Raw genomic sequence first — 12,211 nt, 5'->3', positions numbered from 1 at the left:
GTCTGATTTTATCTGATGGTGTATCGGTCCCTCTTATCCTCATGTGCTCAATGATATGCTGATATTTGAAATCCCCATTATCAGTACTTTATCATTACTATTAAGTGACACTCTTACTGCTTCATATACCATTGTGATTGTTCCTTTATAGTTATAAGTTATATTTGTTTTGGATCATTGAAACTCCGTAGTTGATTATGAAATAACAACACCACTATGCACTCTTTCCCAGCAGTTACTCTTCCCATTATGTGTTGGGTTGAGATTTAAGGCTCTTTTATTAAGTGGGCCAACCCCCTCCACCATTTGCCCTCTGGGAAGAGTAGGTGAGATTTTATCTCTTTAGAATGTTTTATTTCCACAACGCCAGCAAAGCAAAACACTTTATCCCATATACGATCCTTGATTTCGATCTTTTTCCCTTTAATTACTCTTCCATCAATATTCGTATACAAATTACATGCAGTTTGATTTTATCATCTTCTAACATGTCTTCCCTATTTTTGGCTTTTCCAGTTTTTTTTGCCCTCTTGACTGTATTCTTTGCTTTTCTCCCTATATTCCGTTGGCTTATCATGTATGGTGATTTCTCCAATGAATGCCACCTTGTTTTGAAGTTTCTTTGCCTGTCTTAAGCATCTTTTGGCTATTTAATTCCAAATCATATGTAACCATAACTGGTTTCCCCATCACCAAAAGTCATGCCTTGATTCACTCCACTGACAGCACGTCAACCCCTGTATACCACATCGCTCCAATTCACTCTATTCCTTGCCCTCCTTACACCCTCCTGCATGTTCAGGCCCCGATCACACAAAATCTTTTTCACTCCATCTTTCCACCTCCAATTTGGTCTCCCTCTTCTCCTCGTTCCCAACACCTCCGACACATATATCCTCTTGGTCAATCTTTCCTCACTCATTCTCTCCATGTGCCCAAACCATTTCAAAACACCCTCTTCTGCTCTCTCAACCACGCTCTTTTTATTTCCACACATCTCTCTTACCCTTACGTTACTTACTCGATCAAACCACCTCACACCACACATTGTCCTCAAACATCTCATTTCCAGCACATCCATCCTCCTGCGCACAACTCTATCCATAGCCCACGCCTCGCAACCATACAACATTGTTGGAACCACTATTCCTTCAAACATACCCATTTTTGCTTTCCGAGATAATGTTCTCGACTTCCACACATTTTTCAAGGCTCCCAAAATTTTCGCCCCCTCCCCCACCCTATGATCCACTTCCGCTTCCATGGTTCCATCCGCTGACAGATCCACTCCCAGATATCTAAAACACTTCACTTCCTCCAGTTTTTCTCCATTCAAACTTACCTCCCAATTGACTTGACCCTCAACCCTACTGTACCTAATAACCTTGCTCTTATTCACATTTACTCTTAACTTTCTTCTTCCACACACTTTACCAAACTCAGTCACCAGCTTCTGCAGTTTCTCACATGAATCAGCCACCAGCGCTGTATCATCAGCGAACAACAACTGACTCACTTCCCAGGCTCTCTCATCCCCAACAGACTTCATACTTGCCCCTCTTTCCAGGACTCTTGCATTCACCTCCCTAACAACCCCATCCATAAACAAATTAAACAACCATGGAGACATCACACACCCCTGCCGCAAACCTACATTCACTGAGAACCAATCACTTTCCTCTCTTCCTACACGTACACATGCCTTACATCCTCGATAAAAACTTTTCACTGCTTCTAACAACTTGCCTCCCACACCATATATTCTTAATACCTTCCACAGTTATGACTAATTTTTTTCCTTTCTTTTATCATCAAAATTGAATCTGGCTTCCACAAGTCTTTCAGTAAACATTTTTTTCCCATTTCTTCTCCATCTGGAGTATGATCTTACATAAATAAGTAGTAACTTGCATCCATCAACCACCTGCTTTACTAATCTTTCTGATTTTGATTATGCTGTCAACTTCTGTATCTCTGACTTTCTCAAAAATTTCCCTTTTTGTTAACAAGTACTGGTCTTTCATGTGCACTGTACTAAACCTTTTATTAACAAGTCATAATTTTTGTTTTTATTGCTTAGTATGCAAATGGTGCATATTACTCTTTCTCCAGCTTCATTAAATTTCCTGTCAACCCCTGTTAGTATGTATGGTCCCAGGTAAATGTTCTGCTACAGATTCTTCATGCTCTTTGTCTGTTGATTACCTGCCATAGCTGCACTACCCTCCCCATTATTGCCGACAGATTCATTATGTATTTCATTCCTTTCCTCAAACTGATCAGCTTTTAGGACATTTGAAAAGACCCATTTGACCTTAGTTGCTTTTTCATAAATCTACCTTTTTTCCTTTAATTATGTACCTCTGGAATAAACTCCATAAACCTAAAAAAAAAAAAGACTATTTCTGAGCTTATTAAATTTCTCTTTCATCTCATGACATCTTTCATGGTCTGACTTGATCCATAGGCTTCTGAACTTCCATATCAGGTAATGTTGTTATCTGATCCTGTTTTTTAACCATTTTGAACAGTTTTGGAAATTAAATGTTTGAAGAGGTTGATCGAGTAAGGAATGACAGGGTAAGAGAGAGGAGAGAGATGTGTGAATAAGAAGAGTGTGGTTTAGAGAGCTGAATAGCATTGCTGAAAGGATTTGGACATGCAAGAGTGAATGAGGAAAGTTTGACAAAGAGTGGAGTGGAGGGGACAAGAAAGGATTAACCAAATTGAAAATGTAATATCTTTGCTGCACTGCTCCTTGCTTGAAGAATATCCTTCTTAGGTGGAGGGGCCTAGACATGCTTTGCTTATTTGAGGTTAAGCTTAACTAGACTTAGGTCTGAAGGCAGTACAACATCCATGCTTTTGTCCATAGAGTTTCTTTTGATATATCTTAATGTCCTATTTGCTTTCTTGGCAGCCTTGTTTCAGTGTTGGAGAATTTTTTAGTTGTTGGAGACACTGACTCAGATCCATCTCATAAGTGCTCTCCCTTGTCTTGAAGCCCATGATTTTTTTTTTTTAGGTTTCCTACTTGCAGCATCTGACATTTTTAATGCTAAATAGCATTAACCTTTTTTTTTATGATTTAGGTATTTTATCTAAATTCTCTTGTAACTTAGCCTATCTTCTTCAAGATCTTTGTGTCATCTGCAAAATTAGACAGTTATTCAGCCCTTCATCAATGTCATTAACATAAATGGTGGAAAATATAGGCCCCAGGACAGACCCCCAGGATATCCCACTCGTCATGGGTGACCATGGTTTTGATTCACTATTCATTATGATGGTATGCTTCCTGTTATGTAGCCAAGCTTCTGTGCAGTTTCCTGTTCAAATCTTTAATCCCCAAGATGCTGACTTTAAGCTTCAGTTTATCTTGGGAGACTATGTAGAATGCTTTTTGTAGGTCCAGAAATATTATATATATTCCTGTAGTCTTATCATAGGTATCGAATATTGTATTATAAAATTTGAGGAGGTTTGTAAGGCATAATCTGTCCTTTATCTAAATCCATGCTATGTAATATTGCTGAGGCTGCATTTTTCAGGGTAAGCTATGACAAAATCTGATCCCATTCACACCTTTCACCCTCTTGCATGTTCAGGCCCTTGGCACTTTAAATCTCTTTCACTCCATTCTTCCTTCTCCAGTTTGGTCTTCCCTTTCTCCATTTCCCTTCCATTATTGACACAAATATATATATCCTCTTTGTTTTGTCTTTCCTCTCACATTCTTTCCAACTAAACCATTTCAACATGCCCTCTTCATCCCTCTAAACCAAACTCTTCTCATTACCACACCTCTCTCAACCCTACTTACTCCACATGTTGTTTGCATGCATTTGATTTCCAACATACCTACTCTACTTCAAACATTCTTGCCTATTGCTCATGCCTTGCATCCATACAACATTGTTGGGACTACTGTACATTCAAGCATACCTATTTTTGCACTCCCAGATAGTGCCCTCCTTTTTCCACATATTCCTTGATGTCCCTTGAACCTTTACACTCTGTCCTCATTCCTCACCTTGTGACTTGCCTCTGCTGCCATGGTGCCATTCACTGCCAAGTTCACTCCCAGATATCTAAGATATCCCACTTCCTCCAAATTTTCTCCATTAAGACTCACATCCTGTGTTTTTGGACAGCTAAACTTTGTAACCTTGCTTTTATTTACATGTACACATCCTCATCGTTGGGAGGCAGCCAACAACTAGGGAGGTACATTACCAGAACTACCTGCCTGGGTATCAAGAGGGTTAGCGGTAGCTGCATAGTTAGCCAGCACTTCATTAGTTTTCATTGGTTGCATTCATCTGACCCAGGTAGCTGTTTTTTCTTTCTGCCTCACCTATATGTGAACTTCTGGCATTCTGTCCACAAACAAACAAAATCTCTCTCCTAGTCACACACGACACTTGACTCTATCTATCTATCTGTCTATGTCTGTGACACTTGTTCCAATTGGAACTCCCTCAAAGGGGTGACCACAGCAGTAGAGTCACCATAACAAGTGAACTCCAGTGTTGCTTCTTAGCCTTTAGTGCCTCACACTTGATAGGCCACTGGCAGAGGGCAAGTCTAGTGCAGTGTTTGCTGAGGCTCCTACCTAATGTCCCTACTGACTACTTGTGTCTAATGCTGCCATTTTGCCAGAAGGCAGGGCCAACGTATAGTGCTCCCCACAGTTAAAACTTGACTTATGAAGAATAAGCTGTGTGAGTTTAGTTTTGTTAAGTGTTATGCATGACAAAGATAGATTGTACATTTGTGGACAGAATCCCAGCAGTAAACATGTTAGTTGGTCAGAGGAGTGCAACTTGACATCCACTGAAGTGCTGGCTCATTAAGCAGTCACTAACCCTTCTGATACTTTGGTGGGTAGTACTGGTAATATACCTTCCTGGTTGTTGGCTGCCTACTAACTACTACCAACACTTAACTCACACAGCTCATTCTATGTAACTGTAGATTTTCTGTGGTGAATACTGTGTGCTATCCCTGCCTTTTGGCAAATTGGTAAGAGCAATAGATAGGAGTAGGTAGGAACATTTAGGTAGGACCATTAGGTAGAAATAGTACATAGGAATATTAGGTAGGAGCCTCTGCAAATACTGTGCTAGAGTCCTTATGCTGGTGGCCTGTTAAGGGTGAGGCATTAAAGGCTAAGAAACGGCACTAGAGTTCACTAGTTATGGAGACTATTGCCATGGCCATGGCCTTGAGGGAGGGAGTTATTGAAGGGAAGAGTCATCAGAGATATAGATAGATAGATAGACAGACAGTAGTTTAAGCAAAGCCACAGGTGGAATAGAAAAAAATGAAAAGACATTCTAATTAAGGACATTGCTACTTGATAAGAATATGCTGGAAATGAGGTAAAGTGAGTTTGAAGCACTTATTCATCTAGAAAAGTCTTATGCCAGAAAACTTGTCTTAATTGGAGAAACAAATTCTTGCTAAGAAATTAGGTTCCAAGTAAACAAGCTGAATCATTCTGTCCAGTCAAAACAAAAGAACCCAAATGAAGTATGTATGAGTTATCTTTGCACATAATTCCCCTTACTCCATCCACCCCGGGATACAGACATCAGTCTGCTGCTGACAAGAGGCTAGAATAAATCCTTACAAGACAAGTCTAACAATCAAAAAAGGTGCTAAGTATGTGCATCCTTTAAAACTTTTCTTAGAGTGAAGATATCTCTTTCTCCATTCACTGTTTTTTTCATACCATAGGGGTAGTAGTTGGTACGTAGCCAATCACCAGGGAGGTTTACTACCAATACTACCCACCTACTTCTGCCTAATGTTCCTACCTACTACTTCCTAATAGTTCTACCTAAATGTTCCTCCCTAATACTCTGTATGTAATATTAGATGTAACTCATTTGTTTAGCATACATTCTGACCATGTTGAATATTTTGGATGGTGTCCATGTGTTGGAGCTTGGTTTTCAACATTTGACTGCAGAGATAATCTGTTGATGAACATTTTGAAGAAACTTTACTATCACTGGTATATCATCATGTAGGGGCGTTTAAGTGGACTTGTAGGCTTTATATGTGTCTTCAGTTAGATGTTGAAAACCAAGCTCCATTACATGGACACCGTCCAAAATATTCAACATGCTGGTCAGAATGTATGATAAACAAATGAGTTACATCTAATATTACATAAAGAGGTTTACTGTATATATGAAAGGAATGATGATTTGCCGGATAAAAGGAAAAAGGGTTTGGCAGAAGTATAAGCAAGTGGTATACCCTTAGTTAAAAGAAAAGTGAGCTTTTCTTCTTTGATCACGTTGATAACAATGTAATTTAGATATCTTTACTTTAACAGAACACACTTCCGGGAAACTTCATGTCTGATGAAGCTGGTAATCGAAAGGTGAGCTTCCTTCTTACCTTAGGAATAATAGCTCACAACTCTCCATACTTGGAAGCGAAGGCTCTCTTTGCTCTCTGCCTTGCTGTTCCAGAGCATGATGTGGATTCATCACTTGTATCAAGGCTTGTGGGCAGGTATGTTTTTTATTTTATTTTTGAGTAATAAATGTTGCATTTTTTCTTTAGCAGCGTGCTTCTTGCAGACATTATATCAAATTAAGTTGATAATCTGTAAATGTATGGATACAGACCTGTATAATGTTACTGTCCAACAGCTAAGAATTTTATAAGCCTTAGATTGTTTTGACTTCTAATTAGTATTTTATTTTTTCACCTATTATTGGTTTATATTCATATTCACAAAGCCTTCAGGAACTTATAACTCTTACAGTCTGTCATTTTGTTTACCAGATTAGGAAATTCAGGAGCTCTCCAGACTCCTCCAGACAGAACCCATTTTAGTTCGTTTCTCTCTTTGAAGCATTTTATTAAACTTGTTTAGTTCAAGCATTACTGTAGTAGGTAGTATTTGGTTGGCAGCCACCAACCAGGCAGGTTTATTACTGGTACTATCCATCTGGGTATTGGAAGGGTTAGTAATGGCTGCATAGTGAGCCAGCACTTTAGTGGTTGTCAAGTTGCACTCCTATGAACCAGGTAGCTGTCTTTTCTTTCTACCTCACCCACACATGGACTACTGGTATTCTTTCCACAGATGCACAATCTCTCCTTGTCACAAATAACACTTGACAATGATTAACTTGTGGTACTCTTTCTTTGCAGCACTAGATTTTCCTACGTTTTAGCAAAGTGGTAGGAGCAGCAGATAGCAGTAGTGTTTCGGAACATTAGACATGAGCTTCATGTGGAAGTATGAGGTAGAAATAGTAGGTAGGTACATTATCTAGGAGCAGTAGATAGTAGTAGTAGGTTGCAGCATTAGGCAGTAGTTGGTGGGAACATAAGGTAAGAACCTCTGAAAACACTGCACTAGAGTTGCACTCTGCCAGTGGCCAGTTAAGGGGGAGGCACTAAGGACTAAAAAGTAGCACTGAAATTTAGCAGTTATGGAGAGAGTTTTTTTTCCATAGCCACCCCCATGAGGGAGTTCCCATAGGGAATGGGCATCAGAGATATGGATAGATTACTATATTTTTGAAATGGTGTTACCTTCATGGTACTATATATTCTAATTTGGGTTTACTATATTTCACAGAAGTCTTTCAGAACCTTCACTCATAAGTACTTCACTCATAGGGAAAGGAGTTTTACACTCATAGGGCTCCATTTCTTGAACATTCTCTTGTGTCATACAACCTTCTATATTTGCTGTCTGCTGTCCTCAGTCACTTTATTCCTTTCCTCCACCACTCTGATAGTATAAAGATACTCCTGTACATCTTTTTCAGTAACTTTCTTGCTTAGTTGCATGTTGTGTCCTCTGTCTACTTTATTCCTACATCTCTCAAATAACATTATAGATATGATGGTTTGTGAGATAGGGTTTGAGGCTATGTGTGAGTGAACTGAGAGACTGTAAACACAATCTATGTGTGTTGATAGAAATGGAGTTAAAGATAACATAAATGGAATAGTCTGTTCTTATACTCGACCTAATAGTCCACCACCTTTTCATTGATAGTAATCCTTCCCGACCAGGTCAGGTAGGGAGCAAAGAAGTTAGTGAACTTGGCAGAGTAGTGCAGCTCATAGTCTCATCCTAGGTAGTAGGGATCATAGAGGTAGGGAACAAAGCAGTGTGGGATTATGGCAGGAGAGGTCAGCTTGTGAAGGTTGGGAATATGGCAGGAGAGGTCGGCTAGTGAAGGCTGGGAAAGAGGCAGGTTAGGGAAAAGACAAAAAGGGCAACTTGAGGTCATTTCCCAGGTAAAAGCAGGGAACAAGGCAGATAGGTAATAGGAAGAACAAGTAAGATCGAGGTTATAGACCTACTGCAAGTAGATGGGCTTTCCAGCTACACATCTGCTCACTTTACCAGCAAAGTTGCATGACCAAGTGCAGGTAGATGAGCTTTCCAACTACACTTCTGTTCACTTTTACCAGCAAAGTTTCAAGACGAAATGCAGGTAGATAGGCTTTCCAACTCCATCTCTGCTCACTTCTGCCCATGAATTGTCAAATATGCACACCAGGAATGATGATCTTGTAAAGTGGGTCCAGAAAATTGATTTTCAAGGCTCTTGTGAATTACAAAGCAAAATTAGCTCAATGAACAAATGCTAGGAGCTTTTTCTTGGACTGAAATTAGCTAATATTGTCACTGAGAACTTGTACATTATTGCTGTCTGGTTAAACTCTGAGAAGAAAAATTTACTTGAAAAACAACAAAGCCTTTGTACGAACTGTTCTCAGAATGTTTGCACAATATAGGAGGTTGACTTATTTCATGTTGAAAACAACAATTATGCAAGTATAGTTTGCTCTGGTTTCGGTGCATTATACATGACAGCTAGAGACTGAGTGTGAATGAATGTGGCCTTTGTTGTCTTTTCCTAGTGCTACCTCGCGCACATGCGGGGGAAAGGGGCTGTTATTTCATGTGTGGTGGGGTGGCGATGGGAATGAACAAAGGCAAACAGTATGAATTACGTACATGTGTATATATGTATATGTCTGTTTGTGTATATATTTGTATATGTTAAGATGTATAAGTATGTATATTTGCGTGTGTGGACGTGTATGTATATACATGTGTATGTGGGTGGGCTGGGCCATTCTTTCGTCTGTTTCCTTGCATTACCTCGCTAACACGGGAGACAGCAGCAAAGTAAATAAAAAAAATAGTTTGCAAGTGAGATGCTGGCACTTACGTGATTCCCAGAACATTGATGTTGCTGACAAAAATACAGATGAATTGCTTTTTAGTGTCATATTCTGGCTCGCTAAGCAAATGGAAGAAGACAACTAAATGCTGTATGACAAAATGAAATATATTGCTAGCAGTTTGAAAGTCATGATTGTAAGTGGCTTTCACAATCCAACTATAAACTGGAATGCATTGTCAGGTGATCAAGAGGGAAAGAGACTAATCAGCTTGACCAAAGGCACTTTTCTTGACCAGTTTATTTAAAACCAATTAGTTGCCAAAATTTCCTAAATCTTGCCCTCATCAGGGACAGACTAGAATAACCCTACCTTTTGCAGTAAGTGAGGCTTTGGTGAATAGCAATCATGATATTATTTAACAAGGTAAATACAAGATTTGAAGTTAATGTTAACAACTTCATGATTCCAGGTCACAGAAAAGTAAACTTTAAGAAAATTAGACTATAATCCTTTGACTGTGGCTCCTCTAAGGATTTGATATGCCCCTACTAAAGCACTCTTCAATGAATTTTGAAAATTTCAACAATTTCTCCTTCCTCAGCTGTTTGACAATGAGAAATGTTTGTTGGGGAATGTTAGGGTTTGGTTCACAGCAGACCCCTAAAAATCATTGAGGAAAGCTCAGTTTCACTTGTCCTTCCTAGACTAATTCACGAATCTCCAGAGCTTGCATTGCTAATCTGTGACTGCCATCAGATAGTGCCACACAAGTCTATCCCTGCTTGGTCAAACCGTGCTTTTCCTTGTGTTCATGTTGTGCATACACATACACATATTGTCTCCTGTTAGCTTACTGTGGATTAGTATCCCTTTTATTTTGTTCAACTTTTATATTATAGGTTTTGTTACTGTAGTATTACTTTTATCTGTTGGTAAATTGTACTTTCAATGATATTAGAAGAATTTTATTTATGTTGTTTATGGCTGGATTAAGACTTGGTTAAATAGGCCTTACCCAAGGGCCCTGTGCTCTCACATATAAGACTTTGGGATGAAGCCTTGAAAAATCTCTAAATAACTGAAATTTAATAATGTAAAGATCATTAGGTAGATAGTTTAGTTACTTGGTCAGGCTGCATTTGTAGACAAGACTATTTGTGTGGGTTGTATAGAAGCAAATGACCCCATATCTGTCTATCTATATATCTGATTCCTGTTCCAATTGGAACTCCCTCAAAGGGGTGGCAGTTTCAATAGAGTCACCATTCTCTCACTCCTTAGTAAAGGGTTAACTCCAGTACTTCTAGTAATTTTAGAAGTCTAACAAGTGAGTTTATACAATGTTAAAGGAGGTGTGGGGTGGAGTTGGAAATATCAACCACCTCTGTCAAGAAAAATTTTAGGACATGCCATTACTCTGCTATTACTGGAATCCATTGTTGAGATGACAGGCAAGAACATCAGAGAGCTTGCAGTTGGATCAAAAAATCATTGACACCTTCTCTGGTCCAAGAAAGGAAATTAGACAGGAAAAGAATGATTTGGATTGGTCTTCTCAGAACTTCCACAGACTGAAACCTAGGTTTAAGATGACCACTTTACAGAGCATCCACCAGGCCTCAGATTTCAACAAGTGGACAGTCATTCCAGACTCAGAGTATGCCTGTTGGCATTTTCCAATATGTCCCAGAATGAAGAAGTTTTAAGCCTTTGGAATTGATACATGACCTGGTAGGTCAAATGATGCAGTTTTGCTTGTGTATGAGCCACCAAATTTTCCCCCCCAAGTAATTTTGGTCCTTCTCTGAAAATAATGTCCCTTGAAGAGATAGTTTTGTCTTACCTAGATGACTATCTTTTTATTTCAGCCTTATAAAAGAAATGTATTAAGGGGCTGCAAAGTTATGATCACCTTTCAAAAAGTGCAAATTTATCATCAACCTAGATATGTCTTGTTAATTGCCACCAGAACTTACATAGCTAGGAATAGATTAGAACACTTAGAATGATGCTCCGTGTCCCAAAGGACAAAGGTTGGGGAATATGCATTTCCTGTGATTGCTGTACAGTCATTCTTAGTCCTTGTTATCTTCGCTTCACAGAGAGCAGCTTTTGGGAAGTTCAGTCTTGCAACCCTGTGCAGTGACATGGTGAGATTGCAGGCTGAATGGATCATATTTTCTGGGTAGATGTATTCTTTCTTGCAGAAAGTAGAGATCATCCAAGAATCCCCTGGAACTTCTTAGATCTGCCATGGGGCACTCCTAGAACCTATTCCCTGAAGTCCTCATCTGACATGGGGAACCCCAAAAACCCATTCCTTGAAGACTTCTAGCAACTTGTGTGTTGTTTGTTTTGATTCATTGAGTCAAAAGATGGAACTTCTGTCTTGTGGAGGGTTATATTAGTGTGAGCCATTCAATGGAAGTACAACAGTTCTTTCTTATAGATAAAATGGAGTTGTTGATCCAACAGTTTTTCATCTCCCAGGATATCATGCGAAAGTTTATTTCTGATAGACAGCACTGAGACAGTCTGCAACCTGATGAGCAAAGGTTTGTGGATCCCTTCCTCTCTTAGTCACAAATGGTAAAAATCTGCTCACTGGCTGTACCAAAAGGTCTTAATTTCCAAGTTTCTCACTCTAACAAATATGCGGTGTATGGGCAGTTCCCCTCTTAGGATCAGACACAGGGTCAAAAATTATGTCAATTGGATTCTTTCCTTAGGAAAAGCACCCAAGTGCCACCAGAACCAATGCATTCCTACTGATGTATGGATCTCCAGTTTTAGAAAAGAGGTCATTTGGAATGGATGCTATGTCCTTGGATTAGAATAATTGAAAGCGCTTTTATTCTTCCCTTCGGTACATCTGGGAGAAGTGGTACTGGTTTGTTTTCATGGTTTATTGATACTTGTAGCTTCCAAGTAGGACAAACAACCATGATGCCAGAGACTACATCGGTATGTTGTGCTCTTTGGTCAATATCTCAGGTTCTTTTAAACTAGCTCAGCTTTTCTGCAGCAC

At 39.3% G+C, this 12,211-nt stretch overlaps 1 protein-coding gene across 1 annotated transcript in view; it reads left to right on the top strand.

Annotated features, from left to right (window-relative positions):
• tefu (Serine/threonine-protein kinase tefu) overlaps positions 1-12,211 on the top strand; it is a 307,455-nt gene that overhangs the window by 128,185 nt on the left and 167,059 nt on the right. The window contains exon 26 of the mRNA XM_071688722.1: positions 6,350-6,531. Coding sequence (XP_071544823.1) covers positions 6,350-6,531 — 182 coding nt within the window. The remainder of the gene's footprint in view (positions 1-6,349; positions 6,532-12,211) is intronic.

The sequence above is a fragment of the Panulirus ornatus genome, chromosome 3 (assembly GCF_036320965.1).
Source record: "Panulirus ornatus isolate Po-2019 chromosome 3, ASM3632096v1, whole genome shotgun sequence".
NCBI classification, from domain to species: domain Eukaryota; kingdom Metazoa; phylum Arthropoda; class Malacostraca; order Decapoda; family Palinuridae; genus Panulirus; species Panulirus ornatus.
Note: the sequence above shows the minus strand (reverse complement) of the source record. Positions and strands in the feature narration are given on the sequence as shown.